This window comes from Halichoerus grypus, chromosome 2 (genome assembly GCF_964656455.1).
Source record: "Halichoerus grypus chromosome 2, mHalGry1.hap1.1, whole genome shotgun sequence".
NCBI classification, from domain to species: domain Eukaryota; kingdom Metazoa; phylum Chordata; class Mammalia; order Carnivora; family Phocidae; genus Halichoerus; species Halichoerus grypus.
The window spans coordinates 208113413-208140393 of NC_135713.1; the positions used below are offsets into that span (position 1 = coordinate 208113413).

Here is a 26981-nt window from a genome sequence, read left to right on the forward strand (position 1 = left end):
GCCCCAGCCCTTTCTCCCAACAAGCCTCCCACTCCAGGACATTGGTGTGTCTTGCGATGTTGGGCCTGGCGGGGCGGCTGAGGTCCGGAAAGCCTCGGCCTTGACCCGGGCCTGGACCAGCTGGCTGGGATTGATGCAGATAAGACCCTGCCTGGGCGGGGCCGGGAAAGCCCCCCAGCCCCAGCCCCAGGGGACGGAGAGATGCTGGATGCTCCCAGCAACCCAAGTTTCCTTCAGCTTGGGCCAGTGCTCTGCTCCCCAGAGGACAGCCCCCCACAGGCCCCGGGCTGGGTCCCCCAACCTCCCACGTGTGCAGCTATTTTGACAGCGCTTGTCAGGGCTGAACCAGAGCCCAGAACCCCCTCCGGCAGTGGGTCCCAGAGCTGGCATCCCGGAGCACCGGTGGCCTCTCGGCGTTCAGCGTTGTGGTGGAGTCCCATCCAAGAACATTTGGGTTTCAGAAATCAAGCTAATTAGGGTTCACCCAGGCTACCCTCTTCCCCCTTGTTTTAATTAGCAGGAAACTGACGAGGAACTTCTGTGACTGAGGACAGTTTTACAAGTTCCAAATGTTTCTTTGTTCCCCTCGGCTGCCCCCTCTGGGCTCCAGGCCCTCCACGCAGCCTGTCTGCCACTCCAGCCGGGTGTAGGGGGGTGGCCCCCCAGGTCCCCAGAGACAGGAACCCAGCCCTCGCTCTGGGAGCAGTGGGCGTCCCCAGGGCCGGCCGGGGACCCCCAGGGAGAGCATGGCCCCGGGCAGGAAGGGCTCCACCCACCACCCACCTGCCTGGAGGGGCCCCTCCGAGCTGCAGGGGTGTCGAAAGCCGAGAGCGGGTAGGAGTAGGGACGGCCGGCAGGGGCCACTTCCTCGTCTTCCTTCTCTGAACCGTCACCGGAGCCCCAGCTGGGGGCGCCCACAGTGACCATGCAGAGGAGCTGGGGGCCGCCCCGGGGCCCATCCTCAGGCGTGGCCTCACTTCCTGCTGGGGGTCTTAGCTCTCACGGGGGCCTGGTCAGAGCCGGGCATTTCGCGGTCCCACGGGCTGCGGGCTCTCTCCTGCCGCGCTCCGGTGGCTGGGCGTCTGGGCACGGCCAGCTATGCGGTGGCCCCATCATGCCACACGCCGTGCGCCCACCATCCACTTAGCCGACCCGCAACTGGGAGTTAGCACCCTCCCCAGAGTCTAAGGCTCTGGTGGCTGTTTGTAAAGCCCGACCCAGTTCCCGACCCCCTGGCCTTGTGCGGGGTCGGGGGAAGGTGCCTGGTCCACACACACTGCCACCTGTCCCGGCCCTCCCCCCACTCAGCCCCACGGGCGCCGGGGGCCCTGGCCCTTTGCAGCTCCCGTCTCCTGGGAGCTGCACGCAAGTCAAAACCTTCGGGGCCGGGGGGAGTTCCGTTTCCCGGGCACAGAGCTTCGGTTTGGAACGATGCTGGAGTCCTAGACGGACGGGCCCACCGCGTGAATGTGCCCAGTGCTCTGAAGGGTGTGCACGTGCACGTGGTTAACGTGGGGACTGCACACGATGTCTGTTTTACGACTAAACCTTCTCGACGGTAGCCGCGGGTCGCTGCCAGCTGGTGCCGGCGGAGAGGCTCCTGGGGCGCGTGTCTCGGGGAGTCTGACCTCTCCAGCCCCTGCCCCGGCCCTCCCAGTGACCTCGGTTCTCTTGGCATGCAGATAACTTCTACCTGCCCCCCCAGCCCACCCTCCTGCCTGCCAACCACAACTTCCCCGGCGTGGCCCGGGCCGCGCCTGGCCACCCCATCGGCTCCTGCAGCCGTGACAGAGGCGAGGCCGGCCCCCTGCAGAAGGGTGCCAAGGAGTTCGACCGCTTCCTCCTGGGCAGAGAGAAGGCCGGCAAGGCGGCGGAGGGCAAGGAGCGGCCGGCAGCCGAGGAGGAGGGCAGCAAGGATCGGCACAAGCTGGTGCTGCCCGGGCAGGCGGACGGCCACTGCAAGGAGAGCGGCGTCACGCCCCGCGGCGCCTGCGAGGGCCGCCCCAAGCACCTCGCCTCCTGCCTCCTCAACACCAAGGTGCTCAACGGCGAGATGGGCAAGGCCGCGCTGGCCAGCTGTGCGGGCGGCATGCTGGTGCGGCCTGGCGCGGGAGTCGCGGCCTCGGGGCGCTGCACCAAGGAGCTGGTGGGCCCCGCAGAGCCCGGGCCGGCCTTCAGCGAGTGCCTGGAGAGGCGGCAGATGCTGCACCATGCTGTGGCCTACACCGTGCCGTCCGGCCTGCCCGCTGGGCCACCCCCGCCCCTCAGCACGGCCGCCGGCTCCTTCCCCTGCTTGCAGCTGCACGCCGGCCCGGACGGGCTCTGCCCGCTGCAGGACAAAGTCCCCCGAGACCTGAAGGCCAGCGGGCCCACCTTCGTGCCTTCCGTGGGACACCTGGCTGAGAAGAGCCGTCCCTTCCAGGCCACCGAGGCCTGTGCCATGGCAGGTGAGGGCAAAGACCGGCACCTCGACGGCGCCTTGGCCCCCGAGCATGCCGTGCCCTACGGGGTCTCCTATGCCCACCTGAAGGCCGAGGGCAAGGGCGAGCGGCGGCCTGGGGGCTTTGAGGCTGCGCTCAACCCCCGGCTCAAGGGCCTCGAGTATCTCAACAGCACAGGCCCCGAGACCCCCTTCTCCGGGCTCCCCAAAGGTGGTCTGGACAAAAGTGGCTACTTCGAGCTGCCCGCCCACTCACAGGACTGTGCCCGGCCAAGTCACCAGGACCCGCTGGGTGGGAAGATCACCCAGGCCTGCTGCACTTTAGATAAGACCGCCGGCAAGGAGACCCCCTCAGGTCCCCCTGGGGCCCAGAAGGTGGCCCGGATCCGGCATCAGCAGCACTTGGTGACCCCCGAGGTGGACCCAGGGGGCAGCGGGGCTGAAGCCAAGCGCAAGTCCCTGGAGCTGGCCTCTCTGGGCTACGGCGGGCCCCACCTGCCCCCGTGGAGCATCCAGTCGGGCCAGGGCACCGCCATGGCCATTGGCGAGGAGCGCAAGGGTGGCACCTACCTGGACCCCTTTAGCGGCAGCCTGCAGCAGGCCGCCCTCCTGCCCCAGGACCTGCCCGCCCCTCCTGACGAGGTCTCAGCCATGAAGAACCTGCTCAAGTACAGCAACCAAGCCCTGGTCGTTGGCCAGAAGGCGCCCTTCGTGGGTCTGGGCGGCCTCAAGGCCAGCTGTGCCCAGCAGGATATGAAGTTCCCAGCCTCCAAGGGCCCAGCCCAGGCCCCCAGCGAGGCTGAGAGGCCCGACTGTGCCCGAAGCCGGGAGCATGACACCCCGCACAGTGATGTGGAAGTGAGGCAGCCGCCCGTGGGCATCGCGGTGGCCCTGTCCCGGCAGAAGGACACGGTGAGCCGGCCAGAGATGGCCTACGGCGCCAACGCTGGGCGGCAGGGCCGGGCAGCCCCTGCCTTCAAAGGTAGGCCCCTTGGCGGGGAGGGGAGCAGGGAGTGGGCTGACCTGCCCTCCTGTGCCCGTCCGAAGCTTACCCGGGACGGGCCCTGGGCTTTCCCGCTGTCCCCTCCCCATGTCTGCAGTCCCGTCCCTCGCAGGGCTGACCAGCCAGCCCCCATCCCTCGAGGCCACCAGTTCCCCACACCTGCCTTTGGCAGGAGCCCTGGAGCCCACGAGGCAGGAGACCCTCCCTCGGTTCGACGGGCCTCTTGGCTCGGAGCGGGGTCCCTGCTTGCTTTAGCCGCTGGCTCCCCGGCCACCCTGACCCTTGACCCTTCTGCCATCTCCTACCCATGCAGCAGGCGGCGCGCCCCGCGCCACCCACGCACTGGACCTGGAGGCCGAGGAGGAAAGGGCACGGCTGTCTGAGGACCGCCTGGGGCTCGCCGGCCGGGAGCTGCTGCTGCAGTAAGAACGGCTTCGGCCATCGGGGTGGGAGCCAGGCCACGGCTCTGGGAGAGAGTGGCCTGACGTGGGCCGGGCGGCGCGCTCCCCCCGCCCGCGGGCTTTCCTGGGGTTCCTGCCTGTGTCGGGTGGGGGGAGCTCTGCTCACTTTCCCGCCACTGTCAGGGCCACGGCCAGGATGGACGCCCCGATACCGAGGCCCACCTGATCCTGGGGTGTCCCCGTGCCCCTCCAAGGTTGATGTCGACAGGATGGGGTGGAAGAGCTGGGTGGGTGGCCGGCAGCTGTGCTGAGCCCCCATCACCCCCGGTGACCGCAGGGACAACAAGGACCGCCTGGAGTTCTCCCGGATCCACCCGGCGGGCGGCTGCCCCGGAGACCTGGCCCCTCATCTTGTGATCGGCAGCGGTTCCTCCCTGCCGAGCGGTCAGCTGGGCGGGGACCCAGCCTCCCACCCGCACCCTGCCCACCCGCCCTGGCTGCCCCGCACCCGCAGCCCCTCCCTGTGGATGGGGGGACATTCCTACGGTCAGTGCTCCGAGGGCAGGCGGGGGGCAGCCAGCGGGCTTGAAGGGCAGGGCTGGCCTGGGGCTGAGCGGCCCTCGGCCTGTGCGGGAGGCCCCGGAGCGCGGGGCCCAGCTGGCCTGGGCTCCCCGCTCCACTCTGCCTTACTGCTGCGCCTCGTGTCCCCAGGCCTGGGGCTCCCCGCTCCACTCTGCCTTACTGCTGCGCCTCGTGTCCCCAGGCCTGGGGCACCCCGCTCCACTCTGCCTTACTGCTGCGCCTCGTGTCCCCAGGCCTGGGGCTCCCCGCTCCACTCTGCCTTACTGCTGCGCCTTGTGTCCCCAGGCCTGGGGCACCCCGCTCCACTCTGCCTTACTGCTGCGCCTTGTGTCCCCAGGCCTGGGGCTCCCCGCTCCACTCTGCCTTACTGCTGCGCCTTGTGTCCCCAGGCCTGGGGCTCCCCGCTCCACTCTGCCTTACTGCTGCGCCTTGTGTCCCCAGGCCTGGGGCACCCCGCCCTGCACCAGAACCTGCCCCCAGGCTTCCCCACCTCCGTGCCCGGCTCCGTGCCCTCCGTGTTCCCCCTCTCCCAGGACAGCCCCGCCCAGCTCGTCATCCTGCCCTCTGAGCCCGCGCCCCACACCGCCCCTCACGCACTCGGTAAGAGCCTCCTGGGCAGGCTGCTTGTACGTGGGGGTGTCGGGAGTGGGTCCGAGGAAGGGAGCAGCCCGTGGTGGGGATGGGGCCGCGGGAAGCGGGCGAGAGGTAGATGAGCTGTCAGTGAGGGGGCTCAGGGGGCTGGGGTGCAGCCCGCGTCCCGTCCTCGCTGGGTCTCATGGCTCCTCTGGCCCTGCCCACAGCTGACGTCATGGACCAGGCCTCCCTGTGGCCCCCCATGTATGGGGGCCGGGGCCCCGCCCCCCACGTGCAGCACCCGGGCCAGCTACCCGTGTACTCCCGGTCCCAGCTCCTACGGCAACAAGAGCTCTATGCCTTGCAGCAGAAGCAGCAACCGCGGGCGGCCCCCATCCAGGTACCTGCCCCAGGCCTCACCCAGCGGGGACCCAGTGCTCCGCTCCTTCCCTCCCTCTGCTCCAGCCCAGCATGGCCCCCCGGATCCTCCCTGCGGGATGATGCCCTGAGCCTCTCCCTCACCCTGACAGCGGAAGCCCGAGGACCATCATCTGGAGCTGGAGGAGCCCGCCCAGGAGAAGACCCTGAAGTCCACCCACAAGCCAGTTGCCTTAACCCCCATAGCCAAGGGCACCCCCTCACCGGCCACCGTAGGCCCTGTCAAGCTGTCACCTTGCTGCCACTCGCCTACCCCGAAGCCCCCCACCAGCTGCCCCACAACGCCACCACGTCCCAGCGCCCCATGCACTTTATCCGTCTGCCCCTCGGGCAGCCCCGGGCCTGGCTCCAAGCTGCCCAGCTCCGAGGACAAGAGTAGGGAGGGCCGGCGGTCCGGAGCCGACCTTAGCACGTTGGAACCAGGTGAGAGTGGGCAACGCTGGGCTGGCCGTGGCCCGCCCCCTTCCACGCAGAGGCCTTTTCCCACTTCTGGGCATGCAGAGCTGAACTGAGGGGGCTGCCCTCGTTGGGCACCTGAAGAGGTGCCCTCACGTACCCAGGGCCCCGGTAGGGCCCAGGGCTCTGTTGCTTGTCCTCTGTTCTTTCTGTCCTTCCCTGTCCACTGTCCCTCCACGGGGGAAGCACTCAGTCCCCCCCGTCTCCTCCCCAGTTCCTGGCAGACGAGGCAGGACGAGGGTTGGGCTCCGTTGGCCACCAGTGACAGAGTGCCTGGCCTGCAGGACCGGTTCCCGGCCCTGAATCTGGGTCTTAGTCCCCCTCCATGTGACGTGTTCCCCGTTCCTGTCTCACCTGCTCCGAAGGCAGAGGCAGAGGGCTGGCGGGGGGCCTTTCCTCCCAGGTGTGAGTCAGGGATCTAAGGCCACCCTGTCCCCGTCTAGAGCAGGGCCCCCCGTACCCCCGCTGCCCCTCCTGACGATACCTGTTCTTTCACAGACCTGCCTCCTGGATATACGTGCCGGGCGGCCAGCCCCACCTTCTCCCTGTCCCCCAGCGTGCAGCCTCCTGACCTCTCGGACCCCAAAACTATGCAAACTGCAGCCCCCAGGGTCCAGCCTGAGCCAGCGAGGACGTTCCCGCCTGGGGAGCTGCCCCCGCGAAGCCCCCAGAGCCCACAGGAGCCGGGGTTGCCCTCAGGGGCCAGGGAGGCCACCCAGGACCTTGCCGCCACCCCCCACCCTGCCGAGCGGGGACCCCTGGGGAAGGCAGCAGACCCCAGCCCACTGGAGGGGCTTCGAGAACTGCGATGTGGGGCCCTCCTCGAGGGAGGGGGCCCCGAGGCCACTGGCCAGGCTCATTCTACTCAGGGAGGGGCTGCAGAGGAGGGGGCCACGGCGGAGGGGGGTGGGGAGGCGGGGCCAGGGCGCTCATCAGGGGCGGGCCCCCAGGCCCTGCAGCAGCAGAGAGGCCCAGACGCCCTCGATGAGGCCAGACCAGGCAAACAGCAGGCCCCCAGGGAAGCAAGGCCGGAGGAGGGGGCTGAGTATCAGGAGGACGAGCCGGAGGAGGAAGAGGGCCAGGGGTCAACTTTCAAGAACAGCCACCTGCCCAGGGCACTCCTAGGCCTGGATGCCCTGGTGGCAGCCACCATCGACCTGGGGGACCTGCCAGGCATCAGCCCGCTGGACCCACAGCTTGCCGCTGCCCCAGGGCCCCCACGCACAGCCCCTTCGCCCTGTAGCTCAGGGATTCATGGAATTGCCCTGCTCAGCGAGCTGGCTGACCTGGAGATCCAGCAGCAGAGGAGGGAGCCGGCCTTGCAAGGTGAGCACCGCCCCACCCTCCGTGAGCCCTCTGGGGCCCCAGGGCAGCTGGCCAGACAGTGGGCTTCGGCTCGGCTGTCCCACAGTGGGGCCCCCGCAGCTGCCTTCCACCCCCGGCCCCGTCCGTGGCCCTATTGGCTGGGGGCAGGGCCCTCGGCTTCAGAGGGGAGGCCTCTAGGGCAGCACCTCCCGTTGTCTCGATGTTCACAGGGCCCTGTGGGGACTCACAGGTGTCCTCCAAGGATGCCAAGGCCGTCAGGGGGCGAGGTGGTGAACGGGGAAAGCAGGAAAGGTTGTGCTCCCCTCTGTAGGCATCCAGCCCTGACCTGCTCCCACCCAGGCCCAGGGGAGGTGGCCTGAGGCCAATCAGACAGTCCCCAGACCTCGAAACCACATGTCCCCTGCAGTTTCACCAGGGCTAGGGGCTGGGGTGCCGGTCCTTCCTGCCCCGGGGCTGACCTGCAGGTGGAATTGCTCCTAGGCTCCCAGCACCCAGGAGAGCCCTGGGGCGCAAGCATAGGGTCTGGAGCTAGCCCGCGGTGAGCCCCGGACCAGAGCCCGTTGGGACCCCATGCAGGCCGGAAGACCTTCCTCCCTGCCTGAGCAGTAACCCTAGGAGGCCCCCGAAGAGACCCCCACCCGGGGGGGAGCACCCCCAGCCAGGCATTGTGCTGTTGATACTTATAGAAAGAACCCAACAAAGTTCTCTCGGCTCGCCCACTTGTGCTCCTGGTGCGTGAAGCCCTCTGCTGCCTGCCTCCGGCACCCCGTGTGCTGTTTGGAGGGGATTTCCCCAGAGCCTCTGTGTCACTCTCCTGTCCTCCTAGACGGGCCCGGCACTGTGCCGAGGGCAGCGTGCTGGGGAGCCCCTCCATGTGGGCTCCCCGCTGGACCCCGAGGAGGGCCTCACTTAGGGCTGGGGGCTGCAGGGTGAGGCGCCCCCCCCCGCCCGGTCAGGGCTGGGGCCGCCTGGAGCCACCACGTGAGCGTGGCTGGCACAGAGTGTGACGAGCGGATGCCGGGCGCCGTGTGTGGCCACCCAGTCTGTGCATGTGAATGCCTGCTGGACCGGCGCCCATGCACTGAATGAATGCTCACGTGTAGACCACGTGTGTCCCCGTGTGGGCTCTGCAGCTGCGGCCCAGGCCAGGCGCCCTAGTCGCCGGGGTGTGTGGACCAAGGGAGATGCCGTGGCCAGGTCTCCACTCCAGCCTCCCCTCCTGGAGCCCCCAGACCCTCACCATCCCCTCCTGGAGCCCGCAGACCCTCCCCCTCCCCTCCTGGAGTCCCCAGGCCCCCACCCTCCCCTCCTGGAGCCCCCAGACCCCCACCCTCCCCTCCTGGAGCCCCAGGCCCTCACCCTCCCCTCCTGGAGACCCCAGACCCTCACCCTCTCCTCCTGGAGCCCCCAGGCCCCCACCCTCCCCTCCTGCTGCTCTCAGACCCTCACCCTCCCCTCCAGGAGCCTCCAGACCCTCACCCTCCCCTCCAGGAGCTCCCAGACCCTCACCCTCCCCTCTTGGAGCCCCCATACCCTCACCCTCCCCTCCTGGAGCCCCCATACCCTCACCCTCCCCTCCTGGAGCTCCCAGACCCCCACCCTCCCCTCCTGGAGTCCCCAGGCCCCCACCCTCCCCTCCTGGAGTCCCCAGGCCCCCACCCTCCCCTCCTGCTGCTCTCAGACCCTCACCCTCCCCTCCAGGAGCTCCCAGACCCTCACCTTCCCCTCATGGAGCCGCCAGACCCTCACCCTCCCCTCCTGGAGCACGCATACCCTCACCCTCCCCTCCTGGAGCTCCCAGACCCCCACCCTCCCCTCCTGGAGTCCCCAGGCCCCCACCCTCCCCTCCTAGAGCCCCCAGGCCCCCACCCTCCCCTCCTGGAGTCCCCAGGCTCCCACCCTCCCCTCCTGCTGCTCTCAGACCCTCACCCTCCCCTCCTGGAGCCTCCAGACCCTCACCCTCCCCTCCAGGAGCTCCCAGACCCTCACCCTCCCCTCATGGAGCCCCCAGACCCTCACCCTCCCCTCCTGGAGCTCCCAGGCCCCCACCGTCCCCTCCTGGAGCCCCCAGGCCCCCACCCTCCCCTCCTGGAGTCCCCAGGCCCCCACCCTCTCCTCCTGCTGCTCTCAGACCCTCACCCTACCCTCCTGGAGCCCCCAGGCCCCCACCTTCCCCTCCTGCTGCTCTCAGACCCTCACCCTCCCCTCCCGGAGCCCCCAGACCCTCACCCTCCCCTCCTAGAGCTCCCAGGCCCCCACCCTCCCCTCCTGCTGCTCTCAGACCCTCACCCTCCCCTCCTGGAGCCCCCAGACCCTCACCCACCCCTCTGTCCCAGTTAATTGGCTTGTCTGCGCACTCTCGGATCCAGAGCTGTTCCCTATGAGCTCAGTGACCACCTTGCCTGAAATGAATTAGGAGATCAGCTGTATTCTCAGATGAGCAGGAAGATTCACAGAGGGTGAAAATGGGAGAAGTATGTCCCAGGAAGCAGGGGCCAAGAGGGACAGCAGAGCCTCCTGCCCCCTCCTCCCCAGAAGGGACCCCCTGAACTCCCCCTAGGCCAGGCATGGTGTTTGGCGAAAGGCCCTAGGGGCCCCCTGGAAAGTGGGGGTAAGGACGTAGCCAGGTTGGCAGCTGGGCTGTGGTGGGGCAGGGGCTCAAAACCCAAGCCATTGGCTCATGGTCACCCTCACTAGCCCCCCCCAGGAGGCCTCAGCTGCAGGACACGTGGCCTGCCCCCACCTGGGCTCAGGTCGAGGGAACTCGGCGGGTAGGCTGTCTGGCCCCCAGACCTCCATACCAGATGCAGGGACTTGGGCCCCAGACAGAGCCTGGGGGCAGGAAAGGGGATTGGTAGTCAGACCCTGTGTCTGTCTGGCCTTGGATGGTGAGGCCTGCACGCAGGGGCCCAGCCCTGAGGCACCCAGAACATTCCTGCTCTTGGAGGAGCCACCTGAGCCTCCCATCCACCCTGGAATTTTGGGAAGTCCAGGCCCTGTCCCTCCCGGAGTGTGGCTGCCCCCTTCCTCCTGAGTGAGCCTGAAACCAGGCAACGGGCTGAGCCAAGATCCCACCCTGCCCCTAGACCCCACTTGGAACGGGTCTGCCGACCTCCACGCCCCCCCCCCCCCCCGCTCTGCTGGCTGACCCTCACCCCTGCCCTGCCAGCCCCCACCTGTCTGAAGGACTGTGGCGGGAAGCCTGAGCCTCCATCCTCGTGTGTGTTCGCAGAGCTGTGGCTGGTCTGGGTGGCCCGGCCCAGGCCTTTCCAGGGCCCGGAGTTGCAGATACCCCCGAGGCATGGGCTGGGGCTGTTCTCATCTCTCTCCACAGCCCCCGGGACTAGAGAAGCACGCAGTGTGTTGCTGGAAGCCGAGAAGAGCCCTCCCCAGCCCATCCCCCCCGTGCCCACCGCCCTGCCCCAGGCTCAGCCGTGGGACGCGTCTCGGCACACCCAGTCTGGGGGGGGGGGGGCGCGGAGGAGCTACTTGGCCACCGCAGTGACCCCTACAGATAGGACACCGTGTGGAACTTCTAGCTGAAACAGGGCTTCGGGATAGCCCTGCCCTGGCTGCTGGGGGGGCCCTCAGCCTCCCCCTAGCTCCCGCAGCCCAGCCGGAGCTTAACCTGGTGTCCAGAGCTTTGTGCTCCCAGCACCTGCCTTGCTGCTCTGTCCCGTTGCTGAGGCTCGCTCTCCCTGCGGCGCCGTGGCCGTGGCCGTGGCCGTGGCCAGGCACTTCCCCCGTGCATGTAACAAGTATCTTACGAGGAGTGCGTGAAGCAGGGTGTTGTCCCCGCCCTTCACGCATCCTCCTATGCATTTATCTGTTGGTGTCTGTGTGACTCGTGGGGTCTTGCTCTCTTCGACCGGCTGTCATCGGCCACTCTCACGGTTTACTTTGATGGTGGAATTATGTCAGATTGGGCCCCCTCAGCTGGCCCCTGTGGGCACCGACGTGTCCCCGTCCCTGTCGGACACTTCCTGGCTCACTACACGCCTCCCCTGCCCTGGAACCAGCCGTTTCTCCAAGGAGCCCGGTTCCTGTCCTGGGAGGATGGCATTAGAAGCCAAGTTCAGGGTGTTAGGGGTGCTCATTGCAACTGGGGTATTGCTGCTCCCCAGCCCTCTTGGAGGGCAGAGCGGGACGTTGTGAAGATCACCACTGCCCACTGACCGCTTCCGTCCCAGGCGTCCCGTCTGGCCACACGGGGCTCCTCCTGGCTGGTCCTCCTGGGATCAGCCTGCCCCTGTGGGCCTGACTCCCCGTCTCTGCCACCACCCTACCCTGTCCTGAGTCTCGGCTCCAGGCCTCTCCCCTGGATGGATGCTGCCCTCCACTGGCTCAGCTCTGACCCTGCACTGGGCCATTCATCTCACCCCACTGTTCATGGGGCACAAACACATGGGCGCTTTCGTGTGAAGCATAATAAGCCACTTCCTTTAGCGCCGAAATTGTTTAGGCTCTTCCGTAGGTCTGTGCCATTCCAACTGGCCTGGCCCACAGTAGCCAAGAGAGATGCTCCCCCTCCACGTCTCCGGAGCTGAGGCAGGGTGCTGGGTGCCTGCCCCCGTGCCCATCTCGCCGTTCCTAGCCACCTCCCCCTGGTCCTTGGTCCTCGTGTTTTGGGGAGCTGGGCAGCCTGGAGGGTCTGGGCCATACAGAGAGGCAGGCTGACATCAAGAGCCTCTCCGAGGGGCAGGATGTGCCCGGCACCTGCACACACACTGACCCTCGTGTCCCCTGCAGAGGAAGAGGACGTTCTGGCGTTCGACCTGCGGCGCCTGGCCACGCTGGCCTCAGCCTGGTCCCTGCTGGAGGCTGCCGGCCTGGACAGCCCCTCCACCACCGCCCAGCCCCCAGCTGCCGACACCTGCAGGGCTCCCACACTCACACCCCGTATGCAGATCCTGCAGCGCAAGGACACCTGGACCCCCAAGACCAAGCCTGTGAGTGGGGGGCCCTGGTCACCCCTATAGGGCTATAACCCCAGGGGACCTCCGAGCACCCCCCCCGGCCGCCCCCATCGTGGGGCCCGAGCCAGGCTCACGGGCTCCTGTGCCCCTGCCCACCAGGTCTGCCCCCTGAAGGCCGCCATCGACCGGCTGGACACGCAGGAGGTGGAGATGCGCGTGCGGCTGGCGGACCTGCAGCGGCGCTACAAGGAGAAGCAGCGGGAGCTGGTGCGCCTGCAACGCAGGCATGACCACGAGTACGGCCCGGGCCAGCGGCGGGCGGGCCGTGCTGCCGCCAGGGCCGGGGAGGTGCCCGTGGCCCAGGCGCCGGGGCAGGGGGTACAGCCCAGGGCCACCGCCTCAAGGTCAGGGAGCCGCCCGTGGGTGCCACGCTGGGCTGGAGCCGGGGTCTGGGATGGCCCCCAGACGCAGTGGGAGGATGAGGGGCTTGCCCAGAGAAACCAGCCCTCGTCTGAGGGCCAAGCTCCCCAGGCCAGGCCTTGGGAGGGCCTGCCCCGCCCCTGCAGCCCTCCGAGAGCCCGTGCCCTCTGCTGGACCCTCGTCGGGGAGTCAGGGTGGGCGCCAGCCTCTGACGGCGCCCCCCCTGCGGCCTCCAGGAGAGAGGAGAGCTCGCGCAGCCCTGCACGGCGAGGGCCCGGCCGGCCGAGGAAGCGCAAGTACTCCAGCCTGCTGCCCACTCTGCGTCCTGGGGGCCAGCTCCCCAGGGGCGACAGCAAGAAAGTCAAGTAAGTCCTGGGTGTGCGGGCCGCCACAGGATGCCTCGGGCCGGGGTGGGGCCGGGGTGCCCTCAAGGCCCCCTCTGCGCCCCTCGCCCCACCGACGTCCCCTTCTCAGCTGCCCCAAAGACCCAGCACTTCCCTCCCAGAACTCTAGGCACGGTGAGCGTCCAGGGGACAGAGTCCCCTGCAGACGTCCCCTTCCTGATGCTCGCAGTTTCCTCTCGGAAGCCACGGCGGGCCTGGAGCGTGGCCACACCAGGTCCACACCCCTGGCCGTGGCCTCGCCCCCTCGGAACAGGCTCGCGGTCTGCCCTGCCTGACTTGGTCGGTCACGCTGCCGGCGCCGTGTTATTATCCATTACCCGCCCGGCGCACTCGTTGGCACGCTCCCAGGCCGGGCATAATTGTCCTTCTCGGCTACAAATTGCCTCTCCCGGCAGACCTATTTGCATAAATCCAACGAGCTCCTGCAAGCGTGATTGGCGAGCGCGTGTGCGCAGTGCATCAATCCTGATGATTTGGTAATAATAGTTAAATCGGCACTAAATGGTTTCTTCAATTAAGACAGAGGCAAAAAATTAATCTCAGGGCTTTATGTCACAAAACATTAGCAAATGCAGAGAAGGTTACAGGGAGGGGGAGTCCGCCCCGCCTGTGGGCGGTGGCCAGACGCAGCCGCCTGGCTGGGGACCTCCCCGAGCCGTCCCGCCCCCCTGTGCAGGTGCCACCCAGCAGGGGACCCCCAGGGTTTCCCTTTGCGAACCAGCCAAGGCCGTTGGGGCCACTGGCCAAGGCGGAGCCCACTGAGGCCAGGGTCTGGCCAGTGGCCCTGTCGGGGAGCCCTGGCAAGGCCGCCCCCTGCTTCCCTGGGCCCACATGGCCCCGAGCCCCCAGCCCTGGAAGCCCCATCCTGCTACTTGCACGCAGCCACTTTCTCGGCTGGCCCACAAAGCCGGGCCCTGGCTAGAGGGTAGCAGCATCAGGACAAGGGAGGCCAGGGAGGCCAGACCCTCCCTTCCCCAGGATTGGAGCTCCCGCCTGAATCTTGGGCTTCCACCCTCTCTCCATCCCGCTGTGGGGCCTTGCCTGGCAGTGGGGACCGGGCAGGAAGCGGAAGGTCAGGGTGAGAGCGGAGGGTGGGCAGCGTCCCTGCGTAGCCAGCTTCCCGCCTGACCGCCTCTCTGGGCCCCCCCAAAGCGGGGGCCCTCAGCCTCCATCTGTGACTCGTTTGCATGAACACCATGTGAGTGGGGGTGGGGCGGGGGACAGGCCCAGCCGCACAGGCAGTCAAGCTCCCGGCCCCAACCTGTGGGGCACGGGGACGCTGAGACTTGGTGTCAGCAGCTTTCCGGGTCCTGTCTGGGACATGGGCCGTGGAGTGCAGGGTTCCCTCTCTCTAGACCTGGAATTAAGGTCGGGGTGTGAGCCCAGCAGTTGGGGTCCCTGGAGGCTGGGGGGCTGAGCCTGGACATGAGTTTCTCTGGCCACTGGACCCTGTCCTCTTCCTGGCAGTGGCAGGGCAAGAGGGAGGGGACCCAGCTCTCAGGAGCCTCTCTAGCACCCTCTTTGTTCCTAACTCTGGGGCAGCTGGCCTTGGCACTCACCGAGGGCCAGGTCTGGGACCCATGTGGCCCCACCCCAGCTTTGCAGGGAGCCACAGTAGTTACCGTCCGCATTTTCCAGGTGTGAAGACTGAGGCCACAGCTCGGTCACATAGTGGTCCAGCTGGCCACAGAGCCCTGGCTCCTGAGCTTTGGGCTGCCCCTCCCCGGTTAGCGAGCAGAGGCCCTGTCTGGGAAGCAGGTGCCGGGCGGGGAGGGGGGTGGGGGGCTCAGCACTGGCTTGGCCGCCCTGGGCCACCCAGCAGCCATGCATGTGCTGAGGGGCCTGGCACAGGAAGACAGCTTTGTCCAGGAAGAAGCAGAGCCTGCAGGGGGGCAGGGGGCGGGGTCTCTTGGCTGCCACCACAGGGCCCGTGGGGGGGACGGGGCCAGGGTGCCGAGGTGTGCTTGCATCTCGCCCCTGCCCACCTGCACCCCATGCCCCCAGGGCGGTGCGGTCCAGCCTGAGCCTGCTGTGTGCTGAGCTGCGGGGCGGGGACGAGCCCCCGAAGAAGCGGAACCGGCTGGAGTCCGGCGTGTACGTGGGCCTGCAGCCGGCCTCTGTGGTGAGCACTGCGGCAGCCTGGCCCCAGGCTCGGGGGCTCAGGGGTACGGGGTGTCGGGCAGACCGCAGCAGGCCACGCACCTGCCCCGTGCCAGCCCCCAGCTGGGATCCCCCTGCTCAGATGAGGAAACTGAGGCCCGGGGAGCTCCAGGTGGCCCAGGGCAGAGGCCGGCCCGCAAACCCGCAGGCGTGGCTGGGGCTGGTGATGGGCCCCCTGCCTCAGCACGCTCCAGCAGAAAGAAAAAGAACGCGTGCTGTTGTGGGTTCCAGAAAGACTCTTCAGCAGTGAGGGCCCGTGCTGTCCACAGGGCCAGGCGCAGCCCCTTGCGTAGTGGGCGGCCTCCCTGGAGGCGGGCTCTCTCACACTGCCACAGACCATTCCTTCTGGGTGCAGGGGGCACCTCCTGCCCCCCCGGCCCGCATTCCAGGGTCCTGGGAGGGACAGGTGAGAGGTGGGGCTGAACGTCTTGCCACTTCGCCCGTCCCTCCCAGAGCAGACCCCTGGGCCCGTGGTCTCCCTCCCCTGAGCCTGAGTCAGGTGGGCAGTCTGGGGGGTGCTGAGGACTGGGGGATGGGATGGGCACCGGGTAGGCTCCAGTGGGCAAGCCCTGTGTCCTGGGCCAGGCGCCCCCTTGGCCCCGTCGGAGGACAGGACCCGAGGAGGGGCCGCTGTGAGCCGACGTTGGCAGAGGGCAGGCTGAGGGCGGCAGGACCATGGCTCGGGGTGGGGGCCCTGATGACTGCCGCTCCTGCCTGCTCGTTTACAGGACAAGGTTCGGTGCAAGAAGAGCAGTGGGCAGGGCGAGCTGGCGTCCGCTGTGGCCCACAAGGTGGCCCAGCTGAAGCCGAAGGTCAAGAGCAAGGGGCTGCCTGCTGGCCTCAGCCCCTTCAGGCGGAAGGAGCCCGCTCCGGGGGGACGCATCCGGAAGAAGCTGTCCCGAGCCAAGGGCACCAAGGTGCCTGGGGCAGCCCGGCACGCACAGCCGGAGGACGGCGGCGCCAGCAGGGAGACGCCCAAGTTCCCGGGCCAGGCAGCGGTGGCCGCAGTGCAGGAGGCAGGCAAGTGGGTGGTGTGAGCGCCCCAGCCAGGACCTCAGCTGCGGTCCCTCGGGGTCTGGGGGAGAGGGCCGACGGGCTGAGACGGCCATCAGAGCCAGGTCAGGGCTCCTGGAGGGCGCCAGACCCACTGCAGCCGCTGGGGAAGGAGCCCCCGCCCCACGGCTGAGCCCAGTGGCTCTCTGCAGGGCCACGGGGAAAGGGGCCCCTGGACACATCCTGGAAGGGGGGCTAAGAATAGCCCTTCTGCCCGCTGTAGGCTGCTTTCCTGCAGTGTCCGGCCAGCCTGACCTGGAGGGTTATCTGGCCCCCAGCAAACCCACGTGTCCAGAAACAGGCGCCTGGGAAAATAGATGCTTCCTCCCCGCCAGGCCTTGCCCACCCCCACCAAGTTCTCGCCTGAGAAAGAACAAAGGGAGGGGAAGAGGAAGCAGGAAGCAGGAGGGCAGTAAGGGGAAGGGGCTGTCCTGGGGAGGGGGATCCCCAGGCCTGAAGGCGGACGCCCCACTGCCCAGGGCACAAGAAAGGAAAATAGGCAAGGAGAGGAAGATCAGAGAGGGGCCCCTCCCCTCCCCATCCTGGACGCTTGGCCCAGGTGCCTGACCCCTAAAGTAGCCCCAAGGGCAACAGTGACGGGGCCCCCCAGCATACCACGTGTGCACGGACGATCGGCTCCCCCAGCCCCGCCCCGGCATGGTGCTCCTCCATCTGGACCCTCTGCGTCCCCCAGGCAGTGGCTATGACAGTGAGAACTGCGGAAGGTTCTTGGGGACAGAGGCCCCCCCCAAGGAGCCCGGGCTGGTGCTGCGTGCGGGGGCCAGCGTGGCCATGCTGGGGCCCTCACCCTCTTCCGTGGTCAAGATGGAGGCCAACCAGAAGGCCAAGAAGAAGAAGGAGAGGCAGGGCTTGCTAGGTAACCCGAAGGCAAGGGTGGGCCAGGGGTCAGCCAGCTGGTGGGGGTCCCAGCATCGGGACCCCTGTGACAGCTGCCTTCCCCCCACAGGGGCCTGCCGCCTGTCCAGCCCAGAGAGCGAGGTCAAGGTCAAGAGGCGCACGGTGAAGGCCAAGGTGGGCACCAAGCTGGAGCGGGCCCCAGGGCGCAGGCCCCCAGGCGCACCAGGCAAAAAGAAAGCCAAGGGCAAGGCCAAAGGCAGCCTGCGGGCAGACCCGGGGGCCACCCCCAGCAGGGACACCCTCTTCAGCCCCGCCCGGGCCTTCACCTGCCGTGAGGAGGGCAGCAAGCTGGCCAGCGAGCGTCTCAAAAGAGCCACACGCAAGAGCACAATCCTCCAGCCGGGACTGCGGGTGAGGGTCAGCGGGCGCCGCGGGCTCCTGGGCACCCTGATGGAGCCCTCTTGGGCTCGGTGGGTGGGCACCAGATGCCAAAGGAGCCCTCACCCCACCCTCTATCCCTGCTCATTATGGCCTCCCCCGGGTCAGTGCACACCACACCCCTGGACTCACACTTGGGGTCAGCGTGTCCCACTCCTGGACTCACACTTGGGTCGCACTCGGGGTCAGTGTGCATCACACCCCTGGACTCACACTCAGGTCACACTCAGGGTCAGCGTGCACCACACCCTGGGCTGGCTGTGAGCTGGGAGGCTGGTGCCACCCTGACCTCGGTTCCTTCCCACCCGCCCCTAACAGCGGAAGAACGGGGCCCTGTCCATCGCCCTGTCACCACGCAACGCCAAGGCCATCCTGGGGAAGGGCAGGAAGGTGGGCAAGGTGAAAAGCAAGGCTGTCGGCAAGCAGGTAGCGTCCCTACCCCCCGGGCGCCCGGCCAGGGCGCAGACCTCTCCCACCCCCACCTCCAGAGGGAGTTGACCCCTCTGGCCCCCCAGGGCAAGGGCCGGGCTGTGAGTCGGCTGCTGGAGAGCTTTGCTGTGGAGGACGATTTTGCGTTTGACGACAACGGCAGCTTTGAGGAAGAGGAGGAAGAAGAGGAGGAGCCCAGAGCGGCCAGCCGGCCTCTGAGCGCCGAGCAGAGCGCAGCCCTGGGTGAGCGGCCCTGGGCGTGGCCCTGGGTGCCCGGGGGCGGGGCCGGGGCGGGGCCGGCGCTGACACCCTGTCCCCTCAGCGCGCTCGTGCACCATCCACAAGGAGGACCTGCAGGACGGGCTGCCCGTGCTCATTCCCAAGGAGGACAGTCTGCTGTACGCGGGCAGCGTCAGGACCCTGCAGCCCCCCGACATGTGAGGCCCGGGCCGAGGCGGGGGGCGGGGGCGGCCGGGGACACCAGGGCCCTCATGCTCCGCCTTGCCCCCCAGCTACAGCATTGTCATTGAGGGGGAGAGAGGCAACCGGCAGAGGATCTACTCTCTGGAGCAGCTGCTGCAGGAGGCCGTGAGTGCAGGGGCGCCCGTGCGGCCCGCCGCCCTGGGCCTCCCTCCCCCCCGCCTGCCCACTCAGCCCGCCTCCCGTCCCTGCCGGTCCCGCAGGTTCTGGATGTCCGGCCGCAGTCCAGCCGCTACCTCCCACCGGGCACGAGGGTTTGCGCCTACTGGAGCCAGAAGTCCCGTTGTCTGTATCCAGGCAGCGTGGTCCGAGGTGAGCCCCGCTCCCGTCGAGGCCGCCTGCAGCCCCCTCGGGCAACGCTGCAGGTGGGAGGGCCCCCCGCAGACAGAGCCGGCAATGGGGCCAGCTCCCTGGGCACCGGGAGAAGACGAGGGGGTGCACGGGGTGGGGACAGTGTGGGCGGCTCTGGCTGTCCACGTGGCCCGGCAGGGAAAGGGCCCAAAGCCCCAGCGGTGGGGCTCGTGAACTGGTAACGTGGGGCCCCCTGGGTGAATCCTCCTGACTGCCCCCCAGGCAGGGGGGTGAGTGGGGGGGAGGCTGGGGGGAGGCCAGGGCCCTGAGTCCCTGTGTGTGAGCCCAGGGTGGGGGTGACGGACGGCAGACATGGGGCAGCTGTTCCAGCCGAGCCGCAGGAGGCAGAGGGGGAGGCTGTCCGTTTCCCCAGCGGCTGTGGCAGCTCCGAGGTCGGACATGATCAGGGGCAGAGTTGTCCCGATGTCATTTGTGAGGCGCCAGGAGCCCATCCTGTCGTCCTTCTGTCCCGGCCACCTGGCGGTCGCGGAGAACCGCACAGACCCGGAGAGGGGGCCCGGTGCTCAGGTGAGCCTCATCCCCAGGTACCTGCAGCGACGAGGAGGAGGACCTGGACTCTGTGGTCGTGGAGTTTGATGACGGCGACACCGGCCATATCGCCATCTCCAACATCAGGCTGCTGCCTCCGGACTTCAAAATCCAGTGTGAGCCCCGGGGCCAGGTGGGGAGGGCGGGGAGCCCCGGGGCCCCCCAGGCCTGGAGGCAGGCTGGGCCTCCCCGGGCTGCAGTGCTGAGGCCGCGCGTCCACTCTGCAGGCACCGAGCCCTCGCCCGCCCTGCTGGTGTCCAGCAGCTGCCGGAGGACCAAGAAAGCTTCCTTCGAGGCCCCCCCGCCCGGCGAGGCCCCCGCCCCCAGCCTGTCCCCCAAAGCGCACGACGGCCCTGAAGCCTCGAAGACCCCCGGGAAGAAGTCCGTCAGCAAAGACAAAGCCGGTACTCACGGGAGTGCGGAGGACGCCGGCGGGGGAGCCCCTCGGGGTGTGGGGGGGCTCTGACTCCACCTGGCCTCCCCCCTAGGCAAAGCGGAGCTCCTCACCTCAGGTGCCAAGCCCCCCGCGGGGGCCTCGGACCACTTCCTGGGCCGCCGGGGCAGCCCGCTGCTCAGCTGGTCGGCCGTGGCGCAGACGAAGCGGAAGGCGGCGGCGGCGGGCGGCAAGGGCCCGGCCGTGCTGCAGAACCTCTTCCAGCTCAACGGCAGCGCCAGGAAGCTGCGGGCCCGCGAGGCGCTCTTCCCCGTGCACAGCGTGGCGGCGCCCGTGTTCGGCAACGGCTTCCGCGCCGACTCCTTCAGCAGCCTGGCCAGCGCCTACGCCCCCTTCGTCGGCGGGGCCGGGCCGGGCCTGCCCGGGGGCGCCCACCGGCTGCTGCGGGCCAAGAAGGCCGAGCGCGCAGAGGCCGAGAAGGGAGCGCGGCGGCGGGCGGGCGGCGAGTTCCTGGTCAAGCTGGACCACGAGGGCGTGACCTCCCCCAAGAACAAGAACTGCAAGGCGCTGCTCTTGGGCGACAAGGACCCCGGGCCCAAGCTGGGGCGGCCCCTGCCCAGCCCCAGCTACGCGCACCCGGCCCTCGTGGGCAAGGACAGGAAGGGGCGGGCGCCCATGCACCCCCTGCCCATGGGGCTGGCGCTGCGCAAGTTCGCGGGCCAGGCCGAGTTCCCACTGCCCTGCGACAGCGACTGCCCCAGCTCCTACTCGGACGATGAGGAGGACGGGCCCGGGCTGGCCCCCGGCGCGCCCTCCCGCTTCCTCGCCCGCCTGTCCGTGTCGTCCTCCTCCTCAGGCTCCTCCACCTCGTCGTCCTCGGGCTCGCTGTCCACCTCCAGCCTCTGCACCTCGGACGACGAGGGCTCTTCCTACAGCTCGGACGACGAGGACCCCGCCGTGCTCCTGCAGACCTGCCTCTCCCACCCGGTGCCCGCCCTCCTGGCCCAGCCCGAGGCCTTGCGCTCCAAGGCCGGCGGGCCCCACGCGCACGCCCAGCGCTGCTTCCTGTCCAGGGCCGCGGGGGCCGGCGGGGGCGCGGGCTCGGGCCCCAGTGGCGGCAAGTCCAAGCTCAAGCGCAAGGAGGCTCTGAGCTTCTCCAAAGCCAAAGAGCTCCCGCGGAGGCAGCGACTCCCCTCCGTGGAGAACCGGCCAAAGATCTCAGCCTTCCTGCCCGCCCGGCAGCTCTGGACGTGGTCGGGGAACCCCACGCAGGTAGGTGCGCCCGCCTCCCGGCCCGGAGCGAACCGCCTGCTCCTCTCCCTCTTCTTGCTTTAGGTTTTTCTATTTCATTTCAACTCAAAAAAAAAAAGTAAACTTTGGGAAGAACGGAAGCTCCCGCCTGACGAGACCAGGCAGATCGCCGCGGCCGCCGCGTCCCCTCCGAGGCCTCCACCTGTGCGGGGCCGCGGGGCGGGTACCCGGGGTTTGTCTCCCGTGCGGCGGCGGCTCGGGGGTGGGGGGGCTGCGGGGGGGGCTGCCCGCTGCGCTCCGGGGACGGACACGCAGTTGTTCGCGGCTCTCTGCCCCCGGAGCCACACCGCGCTGGACAGCTCGTGGCTGCTTCCCCTCCCAACCTCCAGGTCCCACGTTCCTTCTCAGTGGGTGGTGACGTTGAGGTCGCGACCCAGCGTGCGGGGCAGGTGCCGGTGTGGCCCCCCTCCCGCACTGGGGCGCCCTGTCCAGCCCGCATGCTTGCACATGAGAGGTGCCATCTGTCCCTCCTCCGTCCCTCCGTCCCTCCCTCTGTGTCATTCTCTCTCCTGCACCTCCCGGCTGCCGCCTGCCCCCAAGACCCCCGGGCCCCCTCATTGCCCTCTGCCTCTGGCTGTCTCCCTTGCAGAGGCGGGGCATGAAGGGGAAAGCCAGGAAGCTGTTCTACAAGGCCATCGTCCGGGGCAAGGAGACGCTGCGCATCGGGGACTGTGCCGTCTTCCTGTCGGCTGGGCGGCCCAACCTGCCCTACATCGGCCGCATTGAGAGCATGTGGGAGTCGTGGGGCAGCAACATGGTGGTGAAGGTCAAGTGGTTCTACCACCCGGAGGAGACCAAGCTGGGGAAGCGGCAGAGCGACGGGAAGGTGAGGGCTGAGGTAGTGTGGGTGGCGGGGGGCCTGCGGCCCGTGGGGGGCCTGGGATGGGTGGGGGACCTGGGGCAGGTGGGGGGAAGTGGGGGACCTGGGGCAGGTGGGGGGCCTGGGGGGGTGGGGAGCCTGGGGGAGGTGGGGGACCTAGGGCAGGTGCGGGGACCTGGGGGAGGTGGGGAGCCTGGGGGAGGTGGGGAACTGGGGGTGGTGGGGGAAAGTGGGGGGCCTGGGGCAGGTGGGAGGAAGTGGGGGACCTGGGGGAGGTGGGGTGCCTGGGGGTGGTGGGGGAAGTGGGGGACCTGGGACGGGTGGGGGGCCGTGGGGAGGTGGGGGCAGGACACCAGGGGTAGCAGGGACGGCAGCCAAAACAAGACGAGTAGTCCCATCCGTGGAGGCCCCCTCCCCGTCCCCCACACCTGGAGGCCCCCCAGCTGAGGGCTGAGGCTCTGGAGACAGGTCACCGGGTCCCTCCCCGGCTGCACCCCCATGGCTCCGTGTGAAAGCAGGGTGGTTTCACCGGCACCGAGCCCCCCATCCACAGCAGCCCCGCCCTGCCCCTCAATGCACACCCCACACAGAGAAGGCCTCCAGCACCCTGTCTGCTCTTCCGCGGGGAGAACCCGAGTTTGCAGATGGTGCAGAAAGGAGCATTTCTCGGACCCTGTCAGGACCCGGGGGTTCCACGGTTCCAAGGCTGATCCAAGTGACCCTCCCAGGACGGAGAGGCCCGTCCCAGACTGGGTGCGGCTTCCCTGCCAAGGCCCCGGCCCAGCTCCTGTCCCCCCCCCCCCAGAATGCGCTGTACCAGTCCTGCCACGAGGACGAGAACGACGTGCAGACCATCTCCCACAAGTGCCAGGTGGTGGGGCGAGAGCAGTACGAGCAGATGACGCGGAGCCGGAAGTGCCAGGACCGGCGGGACCTCTACTACCTGGCGGGCACCTATGACCCCACCACGGGGCGCCTGGTGGCGGCCGACGGAGCGCCCATCCTGTGCTGAGCCTGGCCGAGCCGAGGGAACGGCTGGGAGCAAGCAGCGAGTCAGCAAAGACGCAAACCCAGGCAGGCAAGGCCCAGGCTTCGCATTCCTTTCCCTGGGGAGCGGGCGCTCCTGGTGCGGGCGCCGGGCCCCTTCGGAGGGTCCGCCAGCCTCTGCCGCCTGGCCCCGCGCTCCGCGTCCCCATCGGCGGTTCCCGAGAGATTAGAATCCAAGCCATATTTTCCCTAGTACCTCCGACTGTCTCCCACCAGGGAAAGCAGAAATCAGGTGTGCTGTCTATTTATTTCTCTCTGTAAATACTGTATTTCTGCGGGAAGTTTTATGGAAAAAAATAGTGGAAAAGGATTTTTTCCCCACACGCGTGACGAGGGTGTATGTGCATGCGTGTGCGTGCGTGCGTGTGTGTGCGTGTGTGTGTGTGTAGGTTTCGTTCTGGGGGTTTTCGTTGAAAATGCACTGTTTTGCTCAGCCTAGCTGAGTTCTGACAGGGGCGTCTGTGAGCAGAAGCAGCTGGGGGTGGGGGCGGTCACGGCGGGTGGACGGGACCCTCGGTCCCTGCGCTGATCACGGGACCGCGTCACATGGAGTCACACTGCTGTTTCTTCCCTTTTGATCCACCTACGAGGAAACAGAGGAAGGAGGAAACGTGTAGCGGGGGTGTGGGGTGGGGGAGGTCACGATGAGGGTCCCTGGGGAGAGAAGGGTTTCCAGAGGCTAAAATGAAAACCAGGATCAGCCGGTCCCCCCAGCCTGGGATTGTGACAGCCATATATGTATCTTACCTCGGTTTAAAACAAAACAAATATGAACAAATGTTTTAAAGTATCGATACGAAAAAGTGATGTTTTGATTTTATTTCCTGAATATTCCAAGGTATTTCTGATTTCCGTTGTGATGGCCAGTTTGCCCAGCCTCCACTCAGAGCAGGGAAGGGACCAGCCCCCACCAACTCACGTGGAGGTTCCAGGGCCTTTTCTGTGGCCACTGGGCAGGGCAGGTGGCCTGGTGGGCAGGGCAGGTGGCCTGGCGGGCAGGCCAGTGCTTGGGGTGTGGGGCCAGCTCGGGTCCCTCCTGCCTGCCCGAACCCACGCCCTCAGGGGGCTGTTCACCCCTGCACCCAGACCCTCGGCACCACCCCGGGAGCCTCAGAGTATTTGTCACCCCCTCACTTCTCCTGTGGCAAAAGAGACAGGGCGAGGCAGACCCATGGCCCAGCGGCCCTTGCCCCAGAAACATGGAGGGCCATGTGTCCCCACGTGCCACCACACCCCCTGGGAGCCCCAGGAAAACCCCCAAGTTAGTCACTGTTCCTTAGGACGAGTTTTTGTGTGACCACAGACCTGCAGCCCAGGTCCCCGGGAAATGTGGGATGTCGGCGGGTGCCCGGCACCCCAACCTAGCCCCTCTCTGCCCTTCCTTTCCAGCCGGGAAACCACCCCGGCCCCACCTCCTGCTCCTGGCTCCATGGGAAGTACAGGGGCAGGGAGGGGGTCCCCTGCACCCCAGCTTACCTCTCCCAACCCGTTCTCCCCTTTGTCTCGGCACGAGTGCAATATTTCAGTCCTGGCGATCACCCGGGAGGCGGCGCCCGAGGGCCTGCTCGCGGCTGGACAAGCAGAGTGGAGAAGACGCGCCGGGTGCCCAGGCGCTGAGTGGGGACAGCCCAGCCACAAAAGTTAGAGCGTAAGGCTCTTTTCAAGCCCAGGCCCTGAGCGAAGGAAAAGACCCTTCTCTTGGCCCTCGCACTGACTCTCTCCCCTCCGTCCCTCGACCCGTGCGTGTGGGCGGTGCGGCCCGCCCTCTGACCGCGGTTAGACCTGGCGGAGCTCGGCTCTTGTAAATGTGTAAACTAAGAGGATGGTTGGATTTTTTTTTTTCAATGTAAACACTAAAAACAAACAAACAAAAAAAAACACAAAGGTTTTATGAACAGCAAACTCTATGTAAAGGCATTTTAGTATTAAATTTTTTATTGATAACTTGCTTAAGAATAAATATATGAACTGTTGTACAGGTGGTCAGTGGCCCGGGACCCTGCTGTGCCTTGGTGTCCGTGTGCACGTCAGCGGTGACTCCCCGGAGGCCATGGCGTCTTGGGGGGGTCTCAGCCGACATGCCCGCCTCCGGGCCAGGTCTGCCCCCCACGTCAGCCAGAGGGGAGCCCCTCAGGGCTCGGGGCCTCACACGCGTGAGGGGACTGTGAGACCAGAATGGGCTTGGGGTGGCTTTGGCCTTCAAGACCTCTCAAGATGAGGGTCCCTTTTCTTACACATCTCACCGGAGGTGAGTCAGACGTCCACGTGGCCAGGGCAGGTGCTCCTGGAGGAGAGGAGGGGAAGGTTAGCCCCCGCAAGGCACAGGCACAAGGGGAGGGGAAGGTGGTCCCCAAAGTGCCAGCGAGGGGAGGGGTCTGGGCAGACCAGACGGCAAACACCCTCCTCAAGGAGAGCAGGAATTTATTCATTCAACAAACATCTTCTCAGCTGATAGCCTGTGTAGGGGTAACAAACGATGCCCCAGATTGTTGATGGAGAGCTGAACCCCCAAGGCTGGAGGGTGTCAGGAAGCGGGTACATCGAGGGACTGGGAAGCCACCCCAACAAGCCCTTAGCGAGAGAGAGCCGTGCCCAGTGAGGCTGCAGGCCCGAGGTCTTTCCAGAACCCCACCACCTAGCCAGGGAGGAGGCACTCCATTTTCCCTCCACCTCCAGGGTCCCTGGGGAGGGAGGTCCCAGCTGGGATTACAGACCCCAGTAAGGGGACTCAGATTGGGGCAGGTGTGCAAGGCAAGGTAAATGTGGGGAGTGGGGCTGTGACAAACACGTACCCCGCCGCGGGCGTGTAAGGAGCTGTGGGCTGTTCACACCTGTGCATATACACACACAAAACCCCCAACCCACCCTGGGGCTGCCCTCAGCCAGCTCTGCTGACACCCCACGCCCTTTTCTCATTTCCTCCGCGGGACCGACCTGGCCAGAGAGAGCAGAGGGGACAGGGCCCTGAGCACGGAGACAGGATGGAAGGGCAAGCAGCTCTTCCTGCAGCGGTTCTGAGCCCACCAAGCGAGGATGATTAGAACGGGGTGCCTGAGCAGGAGGCCTGGGGCTGTGTACAGTCGGGGCACACATCTGCTTTGAACGCACCCTGACTGAATAGTCTGAGCGCCTGGATTCAGCCATGCCTGAAGGCGAAAAAACTTTGCCCTTGGACTCAGTCCATGAATCAGCAGAGGTGAATTGGTGGGGTTCCAGCCTTGGTGGCCCACGGTCCAAACGACCCAAGGGCTGAGGCAGGGAGGGACAGAGTGGGCCCAGAGGAGGCCTTGGGGGCCAGGCTGAGCTGTGGGACTTGATATGACAGGAGTAGCAGCTCCGAGGGAAGGAGAGCCTGCTAACCTAGGTGTCTGGCTCAGGGACCTTCGGTGGGCCGGGGAGGAGGGGCCGGGGCAAGGCCAGAGGCTCCGGAGACCCCAGCCTCAGGGGCTTCCACACGTTAGTTGTGTTCAGGGCCAGAATCCAGGGGACCGGGGCCAGGGAGGGGACGAAGGTCTGGGGCCACTGCCTTGGGCTTCTGGGGTCCTTGAGCCGGGATGTGCAACTACGCCGCCTCCTGCTCACACCAAGGCCTGCCTGGCAGGGCGGGGCACAGTGGGCACCAGCGGTCACAGCGGAAGTCCTGGGGCGGGGCCAGGGTGGGGTGGGTGACAAGGCACAGAAAGGGCAGCAATGACCGCCCAGTGGCCGGGTGGGAAAGCTCCTGCCGCCCGTCATGGGTTCGAGGCCTCCATTCCCCTGGCACTGGTGCCAACCGCAGCCAGCCATGGGGGGGGACACCAGAGCAGCCTTCTAGACGCTGGGGCACCCCGAGAGAGGCAGCCGGGAAAGGACATCAGAAGAGTCCCCCGTGGAACTCTGCTGGATGCTAGGGCTGAGCCAGGCCTGCTAGCTCCAGCCCGGGGCTCCCTGCTGCAGCCAGACTGACAGGGACATCAGGGACACCGTGAGGAACAGCCCGTGAGGGCTTCCCGGAGGAGGCGACACCTGGGCTGTCCTGCAGGAAGAACAGGGCAGGGCGGGCAGAAAGGAGGTGAGGACACCGCCGGTGGCCAAGAGGCACAGGGGCCCGATGCTGGAGCTAGAGTGTGGCAGAGGCCCGATCGGGGTGGCA

General features: G+C 67.4%; 1 protein-coding gene across 2 annotated transcripts in view; it reads left to right on the forward strand.

The window, feature by feature from the left end:
• The window catches only part of BAHCC1 (BAH domain and coiled-coil containing 1), a 64579-nt gene extending 39754 nt beyond the window's left edge, over window positions 1-24825 (forward strand). For both annotated transcript variants that reach the window (XM_078066259.1, XM_078066260.1), the window contains exons 5-28: window positions 1683-3422; window positions 3757-3865; window positions 4182-4390; window positions 4868-5026; window positions 5227-5399; window positions 5530-5860; window positions 6392-7219; window positions 11969-12168; window positions 12295-12431; window positions 12792-12920; window positions 14964-15081; window positions 15848-16143; window positions 16871-17049; window positions 17140-17441; window positions 17787-17894; window positions 17984-18140; window positions 18220-18334; window positions 18410-18485; window positions 18581-18689; window positions 19274-19393; window positions 19505-19681; window positions 19766-20943; window positions 21572-21808; window positions 22608-24825. In XM_078066259.1, the coding sequence (XP_077922385.1) occupies window positions 1683-3422; window positions 3757-3865; window positions 4182-4390; window positions 4868-5026; window positions 5227-5399; window positions 5530-5860; window positions 6392-7219; window positions 11969-12168; window positions 12295-12431; window positions 12792-12920; window positions 14964-15081; window positions 15848-16143; window positions 16871-17049; window positions 17140-17441; window positions 17787-17894; window positions 17984-18140; window positions 18220-18334; window positions 18410-18485; window positions 18581-18689; window positions 19274-19393; window positions 19505-19681; window positions 19766-20943; window positions 21572-21808; window positions 22608-22814 (7394 nt within the window). In that variant the 3' untranslated portion in view covers window positions 22815-24825. The remainder of the gene's footprint in view (window positions 1-1682; window positions 3423-3756; window positions 3866-4181; window positions 4391-4867; window positions 5027-5226; window positions 5400-5529; window positions 5861-6391; window positions 7220-11968; window positions 12169-12294; window positions 12432-12791; window positions 12921-14963; window positions 15082-15847; window positions 16144-16870; window positions 17050-17139; window positions 17442-17786; window positions 17895-17983; window positions 18141-18219; window positions 18335-18409; window positions 18486-18580; window positions 18690-19273; window positions 19394-19504; window positions 19682-19765; window positions 20944-21571; window positions 21809-22607) is intronic.
• The last annotated feature ends 2156 nt before the right edge of the window (window positions 24826-26981 follow it).